Source organism: Branchiostoma belcheri, unplaced genomic scaffold, assembly GCF_001625305.1.
Source record: "Branchiostoma belcheri isolate BF01 breed outbred unplaced genomic scaffold, Haploidv18h27 scaffold300, whole genome shotgun sequence".
NCBI lineage: Eukaryota > Metazoa > Chordata > Leptocardii > Amphioxiformes > Branchiostomatidae > Branchiostoma > Branchiostoma belcheri.
In genome coordinates, this window is record NW_017803911.1 from 46119 (window position 1) to 64299 (window position 18181).

The window sequence follows — 18181 nt, forward strand, 5'->3', positions numbered from 1 at the left end:
TTCAAGTTTAGTTATGATTTGATACAGAAATATGATATGTACCTTCAGTTGACAACTATGTATTTTACAAGTTAGACTGTTTTTTCATTCGGTGATACAAATGCTTCTGAGATTCTTAGGATGTCTTAATGCTGATTGTTCTCAGTTGTGCCTCAATTCTGTTTATCAATGGATGATGTTTGTTTTGAGGGAAAACCTGTCTTGCCATAACCAAGGCTTCTTGGCAGATACTGAGGGCTTTCCTGTGGTCACCGAGGCTGTGCCAGGCTGACCCCAGGTTGTTGAGTGAGGTGGCAATGTCAGGATGTGGTGTACCCTCACCATAGATACTCCTGCGCATCTGCAGTGACTGTTCATGATAGCTGGCTGCTTTTCTGTAATCACCCAGGTGGTACCAGGCTGACCCCAGGTTGTTGAGTGAGTTGGCAATGTGAGAATGTGCTTCAGTCTGACCATAGAGTTTCCTGAACATCTGCAGTGCCTGTTCCTGGTAGCGAATTGCATTTTTGTAATCATGAAGTTCATTCCAGGTTTGTCCTATGTTGTTGAGTGATATGGCGGTCTGAGGATGTGGTGTACTTTGACCATAGATACTCAAATACATATGCAGTGCCTGTTCAAGGTATTGAAGTGCTTTTTTGTGGTCACCATTGTTGTAGCAGACCAGCCCCAGGTCGTTGAGTGTGGTGGCAATGACAGGATGTTCTGTACCCTGACCATAGATACTCCTGCACATCTGCAGTGCCTGTTCCTGGTAGCTGATTGCTTTTCTGTGATCACCAAGGTGACTGTGGGCTTTCCCAAGGTTGTCAAGTGATTCTGCAATGTAAGGGTGTTCTGTACCTGGACCATATACACTCCTGTACATTTGAAGTGCCTGTTCATAATAGCTAATTGCCTTTCTACTATCTCCCAGTTCATGCCAAACTTGTCCCAAGATGTCGTGTACTGTGGCAATGTCAGGATGAGCATCATTCTCACCATGATAGACATGCCTGTACATCTGCAGTGCCTGTTCAAGATAGCTGATAGCCTTTCTTTGATCACCACAGCGGTGCCAGATTAACCCCATGTCGATGAGTAGTCTGGCGATTTCAGGATGCTCAGTACCCTGACCATAGATAACTCTCTTCATCTCCAGTGCCTGTTCAAAGTAGCTGATTGCTTTTCTGTAATGTCCTAGTTGTTGCCAAGCACCTCCCAGGCTTCTGAGTGAAATTGCAATGTCTTTGTGATCTGTGTTATGACCATAGATACTCCTGCACATCTTCAGAGCCTTTTCAAACTGGCTGATAGCCTCCCTATAATCACCCAGGTGAGCCAGGGCTAGACCCAGACAGATAAACGAGCTGGCAATGTCAGGATGTGGTGTGCTCTTCCCAAAGATGCTCTCTCTTTTTTGTAGTGCCTGTTCATGGTAGCTGAGTGCTTTTCTGTGATCCCCCAAGACATCCCAGGCTTCCCCAATATTGGTAAGTATGCGGGCAATGTCAGGATGTTCTGTATTCTTGCTATAAATACTTCTATACATCTGCAGTGCCTGTTCAAGGTAGCTGATAGCTTTACGTTCATCACCCAGTTCACTCCAGGCTGTCCCCAGGTTATTGAGTGCAGTAGCAATGTCAGGATGTGCTGTAGTCTGGCCATGGATAATCCTATCCACCAAAAGTGCCTGTTCATGGTAGTTGATAGCTTTTTTGTGATCACCCAGGTGTCGCCAAACCATCCCCAGGTTTCTGAGTGCTGTTGCAATCTCAGGATGTGCTGTACTGTGACCATACATACTTCTACGTATCTGCAGTGACTGTTCCAGGTAGCTTCTGGCATTTTGAAAGTCACTCAAGTCTTTCCACGTCATCCCAAGGTTGTTGAGTAAGATTGCAACATCACGATGTTTTGTATTCTCACCATAGATACTCCTGTGCATCTGCAGTGCCAGTTCAAGGTAGCTGATTGCTTTCCTGTAATCACCCAGCCCACTATAGGCTGCCCCTAGCATGTTGAGTGAGGTAGCAATGAAAGGATGTGCTTCATTCTGACCATAGATGGTCTTGTACATTTGTAATGCCTGTTTATGGTAGCTGATTGTTTTTTTATAATCACCCATGATCATGTAGACTGATCCCAGCTTGCTTAATGACATGGCAATGTATGGATTTGTTATGCTTTGACTGGAACGTGCCAATAACAGTGCGTCTTCAAGGTAGCTGACTGCCCTCTGGTTATCACCCATTCTGCACAAAGAAAGCCCAAGCCGGTTCAGCAGCTCAATTTTCTCAGCATCATTTCCTTTAATTTCCATCAGAGCTTCCTGGTAGCAGCTGACAGCCTGGCTATATTTGCACAGTTCAAAGTACATTGTTGCTCTTATACTTGCTGCAGATGAATAGAAATCAGGAGATGAATTTGAAACAGCTACATTTTGTTCCGACCATTCTGAAAGAATAATTCTCAGAGGGACTGCAGTGTAATAGTATCTGAAAAGCTGGTTTTCATCCGGAAGATAGAAAATCTGTTTCAGTGCATTTGCCTGGACATCATTGATCTGGGATGATTCCTGTCCATGCTGTGTTGTGTCAATTGAGGCCAAAGCTGACAGGTTTTCCTTCTGTCCACCATTTGCCATGTATGTTCTGAGCCTGAGTTCTGCTGAGATGCTGGTAAGCACTGTCAGGTGGTGTGCATTGTTGGGACTGATCACTTGTTGGTTTTCCATTTCTTCTATCGTCTCCCAAACTGTGGTAGGTATGATGCCTGAAGACAGTGCCAAGCAGTCCACTGCTACAGCTGGGAAGCGGTATATTTCTTTCTTCACATCAATCAGTCGTTCTAATTCTATAGATATTTGCCCAAGATTGTTTTCCTTTTGTGTCTCCTGTGCCAGTTGTTGAGCCATTTTACCCCCATCAGCTTGCAGTATCTCTACTGTGATGTCCATGTATGTGTCAATCAAATCCTGGTCCCCTGCTATCAGGCATGGGTTTCTCAAGATAGTGGCAAGATGATATCCTTCCTTTAGGTACAATTTGACATCATTCTGAAGTATTGAGACCATGTTTTGTGGGGTGCAGATGAGTTCACTGGGTGGTTTGTTCTCAGTTCCCTGCCTGCCCAGTGGAGTCTTGCTTGCCTTTGGCATGGAGCCGTCAAATGCAAACCCACGAGGTGTAACAGAGTCATAGTACCAGTTGTCAAGTGGGTTCTCAGAGTAGAAGTCATTGAGAGATTTTATTCCCAGTGCTGGGAGAATGGTTTCTCCCAGGTTGACCACATTGAGATGTAGATAGTGGGTGAGGTTATTGAAATACACAAGACATTCTTCACTTTCTTCTTCTGCCAAGATGGCAAACTCCAGGTCTGAGTATGGAGTTACCAGTCCTGTGGCCTGTGAACCCAAACCTATCAGGGCATACTTACAGGGAGGGGGACCCATTAACCCAATACACTCTTCTACAAGCAGGCTGATGAACTCCTTCCTTTGTTGTGCAATTTTCTCAAACAACTGCCTGACAGCCTGAGCTCGTTTTGCCTCTATCTCTCTGACACATGGGTCGTCCTCATCATGTACATAGGGATCCAGCTGCTGGTCAATGGTTTCCATCTCCAGCTTGATCTGGTCCCGCATCTCCTTCAGCTGTTTCTTATGTTTTTCTGTGTTATCTTGGCTCACATTTCTATGAATGCCTAAGATACTTTTGAGAAATGATTTCTCTACATCTTTGATAGCTATTTCTATGTTACCATTGAGGACTTTATCCTCTGACCTGGCTATTGCTGCATTGTAGAGTGCTGCTGCTTTGACAAAGTCTCCCCCGTCTCCTGTCTGCTGACCTCGCTTACTGTAGACATCCCCCAACTTGCACAGGGGCTCCACCTCTCTCTGGTACTGCTGGGCTGTGGGGTCTGGGGAGAAAGGATGTTCAAATATTAATCAGAACAAAGAATGGTCACAGCAGGCAAAAATCCTTTCCAGAAATTCCCTTAAATGCTGATACCTTGAGTTTTTCTCTTACCTCTCACATGTACTGTCTTGAGTGCAGCTGCAAAGTGCTGCTCTGCTGAGTCCAGGTCTGATCTGGCAAGGGAGGAGTCTCCTTCCTTAAGGTGGTCTGTGTACTCACTTAAGGGGAAAGAAAAGTATTTATATTTATTATCAAATTAAATATGATAGTAGATTTAAATTAACAACATTTAAAAATCTTTCAAAACGAGTTCAAAATAATGGTGTAATAATTTGTATCACATAAAATGTATTATAACTATGGTTGTCACATTAAAAATGGTGTAATGTACAAAATGTATTCACAGTCTGATGTTATTTAATCTATAACATGAAGTATGTAAATTCTGTTACCTTGGTACTTGATGGAGAGGATTATTTTCGTCAGCTACATGTACACTTGTAATGTTTTTCAACCCATTCAGTCTTTCTTGTCTTCCTTTTGACTTCTTTGATGATGGTTGCTGCATCATAATGGACCATATTTGTTACTCCTACATGTTCTAACATTGAGGGAAGTATAGTTCTTTGTTTTCCATATTCATGTAGAGTGTTGAATAATAACAAAATGCTTATAGTACTTAGAAGGAAAATTGGAACAAATTTATATCATTCCATATACTACAAGCTGATTTTTTACTTACCTGTGTAGCAGCTTCTTTGGTTTTCACCAAGCACATGACACGATGTTCCAGAGTCAGTTTTGTCCCAGGATCCCCACATGTTGTCAGGGCCTTGTTGTACATGGCAGCTGCCTTGGAGAAATGGGATACATCAGAGGTTGTCTTGCCTTTCTCAAGGTAGAAATCACCCAGTGATTTTAGAACCTCAAGCTCCAAAAACATGTCACTGTTCTCAATGGCTGTCACTAGTGTCTCTGTGTAAACCTGTTCAATGGAGCGCTGGGATTTTCTGATACTGTTGTCCAGTTTGTCACAAATCTCTGCCACCCTTAAGACATTACTGTCAGCAGTACCCCAGTAGTCTGGTGACCGATACTGTGGACTGTACCCCTGCAGCAGTTGTCTGGACAGTTTCTCCATGTAGCGGATACGATGTTCCAGTGTTTCTCCCATGTCTGGATCTTTGCAGCGCAGTAAGGCAGCATCATACAGGGCAGCAGCCTTGTCAAACTCTGCTGAATTTTTACTGAGCTTGGCTTTCTCAAGACGCAGGTCTCCAAGACTTTTCAGGACTTCTACCTCCATGAAACTATCCTCGCTAGCTATAGCTTCTCTCAGTGCCTGACCATAGCCAACTTCTTGACTCCACGGATGTCTCTTAAGACACAACTCCAAATCTTTGAACTTGCTTGCTAAGCTCGTCACCTTGTTGTCAGACATTTTATTGCTTTAAGAAAAAGTTTGGGTGGCCCACCTAAATTGATAATGATGATGATGAACCTTTGAACACAAACAGAGAACAAATTCATTGGACAGGTAAACCTGGACATTCAAAGTTGCCATACGATGTGAACCAGTCAGAATTGCCCTGAGGAAGGCGACAGACGGTCACTGAAATGTCGGCTGAATAAAAGTCTTGGTTGTGTAAAATTTAGAGTTTTTAACATGAATTTCTAATTTAAAGTAACTGTTTTAGTATTGAAAATTAGGCCACACCGACTTAATGTTATGGATTACATCCTTTGAAGACCCCCCAAACTAGTGCACGCAGGCGAATTAAAAAAAAACCTGGCCAAAAATAAAAATGCTACTAAACCACAGGAATACAAAGCTGGTATTGTGATTTGAGGCAGTACATAGCGACGTATACGACAAGCCGGCACTTGTTGGCTTTTTGCGGAATCTAAATCTCACCTGGATGTCTAAGACTCCACAGCTGTGAACCTGCCTGCTGTAAAGACTTGCCTGCTTCCCTCTTTAGTAGAAATTGCAAGTTCTGAGTTTACTTCTGCACAAGGAAATGTTCCTGTTTCTCCCTGTACCTGCAAAACGTCTGGTTTTCCCTCTAAATCAGGTGGGACTTCCCCCTGTGCCACGCTTGGACTTTCCATTATGTCATGCTTACGTCAACAGTCTTTTCAAATACATGTAGTTACTTATTAACCTACGAGGTTTGGTTACTGGGTCGTGTTACATTGAAGGCTGTAAACAACCATTCTGTGTCAGGTGTGCCAAGAAGTACACAATGGAAACTATGCTGAGATGGACTTGTAAGCCTGTGTGGTAGCTTAAAGTCAGTTTGACTTGAATTTGTATGACAACTTGCTTAGAAAACAGATGCCCCCTGGATATAGAAATCACAAGAAGCATGCATGAATATTCCGACTTGTTGACTTAGTTCTGCATTATTTAAACCAAAGCGTTTTCATTACTACTGATTTACAGTAACTGTAACTGTTGTAGTGAAGGAGTGCAATACAAACTGTAGCTCAACCGGAAGAGTGCTCATTTTGTAACCAACCAGGAGGTCATTGGGTTATAACCCTGGCCAGGTCATACCAAAGACTTTAGATATGGTACACACTGCTTTCTCTGCTTGACACTCAGGAACTATGAGAAAGAGTACATAATATATATAGGAGGTCCAACACATGACACTACCAGCGGACTAGCTGTAGTGCTAATGCACATTGTCAAGTATGTGGCCCAAGGGCTACAGATTTGGAGATGGGCACTACCCTATGCTTCGCATGAAGTAGAACGAACTGATATACATGTGTGGGTATATAACATATTATGATTTATATTATAATGCACTATGTACACTGTGTTGTGTAATATGTAACGCAGGCCACTCGCTAAGCTGAGGAGACCTAATCAAGTACAAGTAAGTAATATGTAACTGTTACAAAAGTTACGCTTCAGGTAAAGTTCTTTTTTTGTTGTTGTATTATATATTAGGCCACAGCAAGTAAATTGGATGGGTGACATCCTGCTTAGACTCCAAATTTAAGGCTATAGGGCGAAAAAAACAAGATTCCTACATTTTCAATTTTTAAATCAAAATCATAAATAATTGAGGCAACAGAACATGATATCACAACCAACATGTTTTTATTCCTGTATTCAACAGTATTATCTGTCCTTATACAGATGTGTAATACTAATTAAATAATACTCATCTCAATCCTGTCTGCTACAATCGATGCCTAATCTCTTTACTTATAACACACTCATAATGATGATGTATATATGATGATGCATATATTATGTACATGTTGATGTATTGTTACGTTTACACATGTATGTGTATACTCTCTCCAGGAAGAATAGCTGTCACCCTCGGGTGGGCAGCTAAAGGAGAGTTTTAACTCAATAAACCAATAAATGCATAATGATGTCAATGTCAGGATTATTGTGCTTTAGCTAGTCTGACCTTATGGACTTCTGTACAGTGTCATCTGCAGTGCCTGTATGATAGCTCATGTCCTTTTCAGAAAGGGAAGGAGATTTTCCTGGTACAATAACATTACATTTCTTTTATTGCACTATATCAAATGTACATCAGCAGGGGGTAAAGTAACTACTTCCCCCTGAATTGAGTAACATTTGTCACATAAAAAAATTAAGAGACAAAACATGTACATCTAAATGAGGTATATACAAAGACATATACAAAGTAATAAAATATACACAATGTCCATACTGATTGCATCCAATCAAGTCAGGTTCAGTGTATATTCAAGACCCAGAAGGTAAGTTATTGTAAAGTTTGATGGCGCAACACAGGAAAGACAGCGGCAGTCGTTTGGTTCTTGCATAGGGAACTGCCAATAAAGCTGCCATAATATCATAAATTGTATACATACAATTTACAATTCACTAAACACTTACACAAAACAAGCACCCACCCTTAAATCATTTAAAGAGAGACTGAAATATGCATATTACCGAACCGATTATGATTTAAGTATTTTTTTGTTATTTGTTTGATTTGTATATATGGTTTATTACATACTATGTTCAAGTACTTTATTTATGATCTACCACATGTACTCCTAAGTTTGTATTAGTTGGAGTTTGACCTCTGAGAATCTCACCTCTGACTGATCTTGTATTTTGATTTATGATTTTTGAATTCCTGTTATGTTTAATTATTATTATTTTATGTTACATTATTTTCTTGTATTCCATGGGCTCCCTTGGAAATCAGCCCCAACGACTGAAGGGACTACCCATTTGTCCTCAAGATGAATAAATAAAAATAAATAAATAAATTAGGTGTTATCTCTTAATTTTGCAGTGATAAGTCTCAGGTTCTGTTCAGTTCCTTGTATGCTTGGATGATGTTTGACCCCATGATAAATCTGCCTTTTCATAGCCAAGGCTTCTTGACAGAGAATTTGTGCTTTCCTGTAATCACCCAGATAGTACCAGGCTGTTGACTGGCTGGTGAGTGAGGTAGCAATTTCAGGGTGTGATGTAGTCTGACCATAGATACTCCTGAACACCTGCAGTGCCTGTTCATGGTAGCTGATTGCTTTTCTGTGATCACCCAGGTCACTCCAGGCTAACCCCAGCATGTGAAGAGACATAGCAATGTGATGATGTTCTGTAGTCTGACCATAGACACTCCTGCGCATCTGCAGTACCTGTTCATGGTAGCTGATTGCTTTCCTGTAATCACCCAGGTGGTACCAGGCTGTCCCGAGATTGCCGAGTGAGGTGGCAATGTTAGGATGTTCTGTAGTCTGACCATCCATACTCCTGCGCATCTGCAGTCCCTGTTCACAATAGCTAATTGCTTTTCTGTAATCACCCAGGGCACCCCAGGCTGTTCCCTGGTTGTTGAGTGAGCCAGCAATATCACGATGTTCTGTAGTCTCACCATAGATGATCTTGAACATCTGCAGAGCCTGTTCATGATAGCTGATTGCTTTTTTGTAATCATGAAGTTCATTGCAAGCTTGCCCTATGTTGTTGAGTAATATTGCGATCTGAGGATGTGGTGTATCCTGACCATAGATACACCTGAGCATCTGCAGTGCCTGTTCATAGTATTGAATTGCTTTTCTGTGATCACCCAGGTTACTCCAGGCTGTTCCCAGGTTGTTGAGTGAGGAGGCAGTGTAAGGATGTGGTGTAGTCTGACCATAGATACTCCTGCACATCTGCAGTGCCGGTTCAAGGTAGCTGGTTACTAATCTGTAATCACCAACATTATTGTGGGCTTGCCCAAGGTTGACAAGTGATGCAGCAATGTCAGGATTTTCTGTACTTTGACCATAGATACTCCTGTTCATCTGCAGGGCCTGTTCAAGGTAGCTGATTGCTTTTCTGAAATCACCCAGGTGGTACCAGGCTATCCCCAGGCTGCTGAGTGACAGGGCAATGTCTCTGTGATCTTTTGTGTGACCATAGATACTCCTGTACATCTGCAGTGCCTGCTCAAGGTAGCTGATTGCTTTCAAATAGTCACCAAGGTGAACCAGAGCTTGACCCAGCTTGATAAGTGAGTTGGCAATGTCAGGATGTTTTGTATTCTGGCCATACAAAATGTAGATGCTCTTCTTTTTTTGTAGTGCCTGTTTAAGGTAGCTGATTGATTTCCTGTGGTCACCCAAGGAATCCCAGGCTGCACCAATGTTGCTGAGTATTCTGGCAGTGCCAGGATGTGGTGTATTTTTGCTATAGATACTTTCATTCATCTGCAGTGCCTGCTCATAGTAGCTGATGGCTTTATGTTTTTTACCAAGGTTATCCCAGGCTAACCCCAGACTGTTGAGTGAGGTGGCAATGTTAGGATGTGCTTTAGTCTGACCATAGATACTCCTGTGCATCTGCAGTGCCTGTTCATGGTAGCTGATTGCTTTTCTGTAATCACCCAGCCGGTGCCAGACCTTCCCCAGGTTACTGAGTGATATAGCAATGTCAGCATGCGCTGTACTGTGACCAAAGATACTTTGGCGCATCTCAAGTGCCTGTTCCAGGTAGTTTCTTGCCTTTTCAAATGTACTCAAATCATTCCATGACATACCAAGATTGTTCAGTGAGCTGGCAATGTCAGGATGTGCTGTATTCTCACCATAGACGCTTCTCTGCACATGCAGTGCTTGTTCAAGGTAGCTGATTGCTTCTCTGCAATCCCCAAGCCCTTGATAGGTTGCCCCTAGTATATTGAGTAATGTGCCAATGTCATTATGCGCTGTACCCTGATCATAGACACTCCTGTATATCAGTAGTGCATCTTCAAGATAGCTTTTTGCTTTAATATAATCACCCATAGAGTAGTAGACTGCTCCCAGGTTCTCTAGCAACACGGCAGTAACTGTATCTGTGATACCTTGACCAGAGGAACATTGTGCCAATGACAGTGCCTCTTCAAGATAGCTGACTGCCCCCTGGTTATCACCCATTCTGGTCAAAGCAACTCCAAGTCTGTTGAGCAGTGACATTTTCATATCGTCATTTCCTTCAGCTTCCTTCAGAGCTTGGTGGCAATAGCTGATAGCCTTTCTGTACTTGCATAGTTCGGTGTAGATTACTGCTTTTATCGTGGCTGAAGTGTCATAGAAATCAGGGAATGAATTTGGAAGTACTTTTTGTTTGCACCATTCTGAAAGAACAATACTAAGAGGTAGTGCTGTGTAATAATATCTGAGAATATGGTTTTCATCTGGAAGGTAGAAAATCTGTTTTAGTGCAGTTGTCTGTACTTCATCTTTTGTCTGTAGGGATGGTTCCTGTCCATGCTGTGCTGTTTCCATTGCGGCCAGAGCTGACAGGTTTTCCTTCTGTCCACCATTTGCCATGTATGTTCTGAGCCTGAGTTCTGCTGAGATGCTGGTAAGCACTGTCAGGTGGTGTGCATTGTTGGGACTGATCACTTGTTGCTTTTCCATTTCTTCTATTGTCTTCCAAACTGTGGTAGGTATGATGCCTGAAGACAGTGCCAAGCAGTCCACTGCTAGAGCTGGGAAGCGATAGATCTCTTTCTTCACATCAATCAATTGTTCTAATTTTATAGATACTTGTGCATTAATGTTTTCTCTTCGCGTCTCCTGTGCCAGCTGTTTTGCCATTTTGCCCCCATCAGCTTGCAGTATCTTCTCTGTGATGGCCATGTATGTATCAATCAAATCCTGGTCCCCTGCTATCAGGCATGGGTTTCTCAAGATAGTGGCAAGGTGATATCCTTCTTTCAGATACAGTGTGACATCATTCTGAAGTATTGAGACCATGTTTTGTGGGGTGCAGATGAGTTCACTGGGTGGTTTGTTCTTAGTTCCCTGCCTGCCCAGTGGAGTCTTGCTTGCTTTTGGCATGGATCCGTCAAATGCAAACCCACGTGGTGTAACAGAGTCATAGTACCAGTTGTCAAGTGGATTCTCAGAGTAGAAGTCATTGAGAGATTTTATTCCCAGTGCTGGGAGAATGGTTTCTCCCAGGTTGACCACCTTGAGGTGTAGATAGTGGGTGAGGTTACGGAAATACACAAGACATTCTTCACTTTCTTCTTCTACCAAGATGACAAACTCCAGGTCTGAGTATGGAGTTACCAGTCCTGTGGCCTGTGAACCCAAACCTATCAGGGCATACTTACAGGGAGGGGGACCCATTAACCCAATACACTCTTCTACAAGCAGGCTGATGAACTCCTTCCTTTGTTGTGCAATTTTGTCAAACAACTGCCTGACAGCCTGAGCTCGTTTTGCCTCTATCTCTTTGACACATGGGTCGTCCTCATCATGTACATAGGGATCCAGCTGCTGGTCAATGGTTTCCATCTCCAGCTTGATCTGGTCCCGCATCTCCTTCAGCTGTTTCTTGTGTTTTTCTGCGTCATCTTGACTAACATTACTATGCTTTTCTAGGATACATTTGAGGAATGCCTTCTCTACTTCTCTAACAGTTGTTGCTATGTTACCATTGAGGACTTGATCCTCTGACCTGGCTATTGCTGCATTGTAGAGTGCTACTGCTTTGACCAAGTCTCCCCCGTCTCCTGTCTGCTGACCTCGCTTACTGTAGACATCCCCCAACTTGCACAGGGGCTCCACCTCTCTCTGGTACTGCTGGGCTGTGGGGTCTGAATTGAAAGGTATTCATGCAAGTCTTATAATATAAATACCTCTAATAAATTTTCTGTCTGTAATTGTTAGACTGTATCTAAAGGTTATACTAGACTAGTATTCAAATTATTACTCCGTGAAGGAGGTCAGGACCTCCAGACGGAGTGTTGTGAACGGCTGGTTTTTCGTGTTCGCAGTCAAAACACTGGGTTCTCTTTGTGTAATCGGCACGCAATTTTATACGCCGAATGTGTATTTTTGCCGTTGCTGCTTTCGCGGTCAATGTAATATTGCAGACGCACCCCTACAATTACGAGGCGAATTGGAATGGTCCAGAAAAACGCGTTGTTTGGAATAGCAGTGGGGGGGTGGAACTTCATGCAGATACGGGGTGGTTTTGATAAGTGGTTCCAGATGTTTTTGCCCATGCTTAAGAGATGCCAAGTTTTTTGGAAGATGTTCGCAGCCAAAACGCCTTCCGTACGTCGCATTTCTGTGTAATTTCGCATGTGGTGTGCCATTATGTCCGGGATGATGCACGTCTTTTTATTTTTACCGTAGCTGTTTTGATATTGAAGTAAATGCATATTTTAAAAACATCCCTACTTTACAATCCTGTGGAATAGGCCGTAGGTTTAGGCAGTTGTCTGGTAGCAGAGGTTCTCTAAGCAGATATCCCGGGTATCTGACCGGCGGTAGTGACACTCGCTGCAACTGTTGCTGGAATTTGGCCTGTTGCAGTCGCGCTTAATAAGTAACAGGCACGGTAAGACGGTGGGGCTGTCTTTGTTACTAGTGACACGACCATGATAGTCCGATCTTTATGTGAATGCAATGATTGTGTGTGTGTAATTAAAATGAACTTCGAACTTGAAGTACAGTATCTTTACACGCCCTGGGAGCAGTAATGGATTTAGGTCTTTTTATGTTTTATGCTTGTGACGCGCCCTCATTGTATTAACCGCTGCCTAATTATAATGTCTGCACAGTAGGTCTAGCCTGGTATCCAGTCTGATCGTGATTGGGGTAATTGGGGTGTTCAGGCAGGTTGTGTCTTCGGGGGCTCTAAGAGCTTCCCCCGCCCAGTGCAACAGTCGACCGTCCTGGTAGGAGTGTTACGCTAATCAGAGACAGTATGCTTGGGGATTTGGTTTCCCCCAACACGATAGGAGGGCTAATTAATCTCTCGTGAAATACACACCGGGAAACCTATGTGAGGCGGGCGGGCCAGAGCTCTTACGGCCCCGAGCTCTTACGGCCCCGAGCTCTTACGGCCCCGACCACGATCAGACTGGATACCAGGTTACAGTAGGTCTGGCGTTGACGCTTGTTTTTGTTGAAATATATAAAACTTCACGGAGGATTGTCGCCTATGGCTTCTTGTTAGTTTGTGATCATGATGAGCTACCCTAACAGAATTGCTGAATATTGAGTACCATCATTACAAACTGTAGATCACTTTTTTCACTTTTTGAGACTAATTTATTTATTTTTATTTATTTCCGTCATTTTTATACAGGGTAACCCAATTCAGTGATGGCACTGCTTTTCAACGGGGCCCTGTATTACACAGCACAGTACAACAATCACATACAAATAATAACATTAGCATACAAAAATTATACAATAAATAATTATAATGGCAATGATAATAACGAAAACACAGTAATTAACCAATAACAGTAATAAATAGTAATAATAACAAAAAATACATCATTGTCCAGTCCAGTCATTGTCATTGTCCAGTCCTATATGTTGGCATGGAGGGGTCAGAGGTCAGGCCAATTCTTACATTTCATTTTAAAAATGGACATGGACGGACAGGTCTTAATAGCAGTTGGCAGCCTGTTCCAGAGGGCAGGGCCTCTGTAGGAGAATTTGCGCTTTCCACATTCAAGGCGAACAAGCGGCAGTTTCAAAGATAGGTTCTGGCTGTGTCTGGTGGGGTATCTGAATTGCTTTCTGAAGTCCATGTTCTATTATCATAGTTAAGTAAAATATGAACACTCTAGAATTACTGAGGGTAGATATTGAAGTTTAAACACTTACCTCTCACATGTACTGTCTTGAGTGCAGCTGCAAAGTGCTGCTCTGCTGAGTCCAGGTCTGATCTGGTAAGGCAGGAGTCTCCTTCCTTAAGGTGGTCTGTGTACTCCCTTGAGGTGACAGAAAAGTATATTTTATTTGTCAAAAGTCAAGTGTAGATTGAAATGACTATAAACTAAACTGGTTATATGAACAAACTGGTACAACCACTCTTCAACAATGTAAGAACTAACCAGTGACCAACATCCTTCCAAAGAATCACACTCACTTGTCTTTGAGTTCTTGTTCTTCAACTGTTCCATCTGCAGTGCTGCTTTCTGTTGCATTTCTGTAAGATATGGACAGTTTATAAGCCATTGGCATTTAAATGTATTTTTTTTTGTAGTATACACGATGACCATGTGAATGTGCACACATCTATATTTTTCTGTAGCTTCAAGTTTGATAATCTTGTTAGGCCTCACCAATTTCATTTGTTGGTTGTTGGTAATTTTTTCAGAAAAAGATGAAGCGACAGGGGGAAACAAAATAAATAAAAACAGGTCTAGGCATCCTATTATAGCCCCAAATGCTAAGATAGAAGCCATGAAGTCAACACAAAAGGCTGGGTTCAAATTTAAACAATAAATTTTGAACTTTTGATCAAACCACTGCATTGATAAAATGGAAAAACTGGAACAACTAGGAAGAAAAAAACTTTCCTCAACTGTTCGGAGCAAAATGTGAGCACTTTTTAGGTCAGTTCAGTTTAATCTTTTTTTTGCAGATAAAAAAAGTGATGAGATTAATCCAAGAACCAAGAAATTAAATTGGTGTGGCCTTATGATAGAATAATTTGAATCCCTACCTTGGTATATGTGGTTGGAGATGATGAGCCTGCATCTTGTCAGCTTCTATTCTGATGTTTCCTAGCTGGTGCTTTCTGTGCAGTCTTTCTTCTCTTCTTCTTGGCTTCTAGAATGAATTTTGATGGATCAGATTTGTAAAAATTTGTTGTACATAAGTAGGTAGGAGTTCCCTTTTATAACCGCTTTGATACTACTCACACAAGACTTTACTACCAAGTCCTGTTGATTTATATATGACAATAAATCCTTAGACTAATAATTTAAAAGTAACATTGAAAATGCTACTATAGTAGGCAGTTGCAGGAATACCATAATATAGTAATGTTTCGTAAAATAAAAGAATGCTGGAATCACCCGTGATGCAGCTTCTTTGGTCTTTTCTGCATACTTGACACGATGTTGCAGAGTCAGTTTTGTCTCAGGACCCCCGCATGTTGTCAGGGCCTTGCTGTACATGGCAGCTGCCTTGGAGAACTGGGATACATCAGAGGTTGTCTCACCTTTCTCAAGGTAGAAATCTCCGAGGGATTTTAGAACCTCAACCTCCAAAAACATGTCACTGTTCTCAATTGCTGTCATTAGTGCCTCTGTGTAAACCTGTTGCATGGAGCGCTGGGATTTTCTGATACTGATGTCCAGTTTGTCACAAATCTCTGCCACCCTTAAGACATTACTGTCAGCAGTACCCCAGTAGTCTGGTGACTGCCACCTGAAGTGTGGACTGTACCCCTGCAGCAGTTGTCTGGAGAGTTTCTCCATGTAGCGGATACGATGTTCTACCGTTTCACCTACATCTGGATCTTTGCAGCGCAGTAAGGCAGCAGCATACAGGGCAGCAGCCTTGTCAAACTCTGCTGAATCTTTACTGAGCTTGGCTTTCTCAAGACGCAGGTCTCCAAGACTTTTCAGGACCTCTACCTCCATAGAACAATCCTCACTAGCAATAGCTTCTCTTAGTGCCTGTCCATAGCCAACTTCCTGACTCAGTTGTCTCTCAAGGCATAACTCCAAATCTTTGAACTTGCTTACTAGGCTGGCCATTTTGTTGACAGACATTTTTTTGTTGTTGAAAATGCCCACTAGAAAATGCCTGTGGGTAAGCCACCTGAAATAGTGATGAACAAATTTATTGGTAAACTCAGAGATTTAAAGGCAAATGTATGTTTTTCTAGTGACATGCTAAAGACTCTATCTACATGCACCTCAATCAAAATATTAGTCTCCCCAGCAAGCAACAAACCCACTAAAACCACACACACACAAACACACTCAAACACACTCAAACACACACACACCTACTAGTGTTAACTTTGAGTTGATGAAAATTTGTTGTTAATGGCTTTCCCCCCAGGAATCATTGAAAAACACCATCAGGTGATAAAATGTATTTCCTGGATAAAGAAATCAATAAGGGCTAGCTGTATGTGGGCTCTTCTCACTCATGGCTGCACTAGTCTTGTTGTCTTTACTGGTATTGGTTGATGATATTTATGTATGTTAAACGCTTGAATGGTTGCCCTGCCTTAAAATGTCACCTTATCCCCGCAAGCAAAGATTGTTTCAATTTTTCTTTCTTCCCCGCTTAATACTTGAGTGGAACAAGTTACCTGCGAAAGTAGTGCAGGCTCGATCCGTAGAGACCTGTAGGGCCACCCTTCCGTAAGGTCCACGCACCTCCCCTCCCCCCTCAGTGATACCCCTAGTGGGTTGTTAGGGGGTACCACAGATGAAGACGAAGGCTGTTGGTCAGTGTTAATACTAAATCTCACCTGGATGTCTGTCTGTGAACCTGCCTGGTTCTGCTTGTGAGAGTTCTGGGTTTTCCCTCGGAATTTTTACTGCGCCACTCCCGGGACTTTCCACTGAGTCATGCCTAGTACATGCGTCAACATGCGGAATACCTGAATACCTGCACACAACCTGTACCTGAAAGCCCTGGGTCCTGACATGTTTACATCATGGTCTACTGGGCTCTGTGAATGTTACACATGGGAACCTTAATCAACAAACCTTAAGGTAGCCCCTGTGTCTAAGTATAGTCGGTATGTCGATGAAGGTTAGACCTCCAGGTAATAAGATACGCCAAAAAAGCAGTTACTCAAGCAACTGGATATGATTTTGGAATGTCGGTATGTCTAATCAGACATTAGACAAGACATTAGACAAGATATTTGGTACATGTTTCTCCCCCAGGTTGTATTTGACCTGTCAGACTATACAGGTGAACATGTTTAATTATCATACCAGACTTGGTTATCTGATACATACATGACATTTGTTTCTCCATTCCCTCTTTAATAATTAAGTTCTGAGTTTTTCTTCTGCACAAAAAAAAATGTTCCTATTTCTACATTGTAGATCGCCTAATTAAAATTGTCCTCCAAAATGTCTGGTTTTCCCCTCTAACCCAGGTGGGACTTTCCATTGTGTCATGCTTACGTCAACAGTCTTTTGTATGGCTGGGTTACTGAACCCTTTGGTTCGTGGATCATGTTATCCCCAGGGCATTGTACAGTTTGCCATTGGAGCATGCACACAATGGCAACCGAAGTGAGATAGACTTGTAAGTGTGTGTGATATTGACTTAAGGCCACACTAATTTAATTTGTTGTTTGCTTGCTTTTTAACCGGAGGCCATGGGTTCTAACCCCAGCCAGGTCATACCAAAGACTTTAAACATCATCGGTACATACTGCTTTCTCTGCTTAGCACTCAGCATAATGAGAAAAGTATATGGGATTTGAGGTCACATAACACTGACTAACTTGGAAAAGCCCCCCACTGTAGTGCTTGCACAACTCCAAATTGTTTAATGTGATAGGGATAAAAAAATGAGTCTGACAGCAGGCAAAAAAAAATCAAGATTCCTGCATTTTTCATTTTTGACAATAAAATATGGCTCAACAAGAATTGAGGCGACAAAACATGACATCACAACCAACTTACACATTTTTTATTCCGCTATTCAACAGTACTGAGTTGTAGCATTGATCTGGCAGAAATCTGTCAGAAATCCATCACAGCTGGTTTTGTTTAGCAACCAGAGAAATCTATCTAATTCCATAAATTGTCCCCTCATTTCCCTTGTGTGATACAGTACCACTAGCACTGGAAACCCCTCCTCTGCTAGGTGCATCTGTTAGCCTGAGTGTTTGCCTGTTTCCCTAACTTCCAAACTGTCCCTGCTCTTATATTATAGCCTGGTGTATAGACTTCCACATATATTGTACATTTGCACACTCAAACAAAAAATCAAAATTTATTCACATTCTACATACACTAAACCTGTATGGAGAACTAGACAGTTAATAT

General features: G+C 42.2%; 2 protein-coding genes across 2 annotated transcripts in view; one reads left to right on the plus strand and one right to left on the minus strand.

Moving 5' to 3' along the window:
- LOC109474324 (extended synaptotagmin-2-like) overlaps nt 1-18181 on the plus strand; it is a 72268-nt gene that overhangs the window by 14134 nt on the left and 39953 nt on the right. The window lies entirely within an intron of this gene.
- On the minus strand, nt 10-16816 carry LOC109474323. The gene is made up of 8 exons (XM_019774611.1): nt 16639-16816; nt 15224-15974; nt 14869-14975; nt 14290-14349; nt 14025-14131; nt 8809-11992; nt 4014-4120; nt 10-3903 (listed from the first exon to the last, which is right to left on the minus strand). Exons 2-8 carry the CDS (start codon nt 15923-15925, stop codon nt 116-118), a joined length of 8055 nt encoding a protein of 2684 aa, XP_019630170.1. The 5' UTR covers nt 15926-15974; nt 16639-16816; the 3' UTR covers nt 10-115.

Bases quoted from the DNA above. Each gene is read 5' to 3' on its own strand.
- LOC109474323 (XM_019774611.1), bottom strand. From the start codon at position 15,925: ATGTCTGTCAACAAAATGGCCAGCCTAGTAAGCAAGTTCAAAGATTTG. The intron at 14,976-15,223 runs GTGATTCCAGCA...AATTCATTCTAG, and splicing joins CCAAAGAAGCTGCATCACGG to AAGCCAAGAAGAAGAGAAGA. The intron at 4,121-8,808 runs GTTCAAGATCAT...TTTCCCCTTAAG, and splicing joins CATGAACAGGCTCTGCAGAT to TGAGTACACAGACCACCTTA.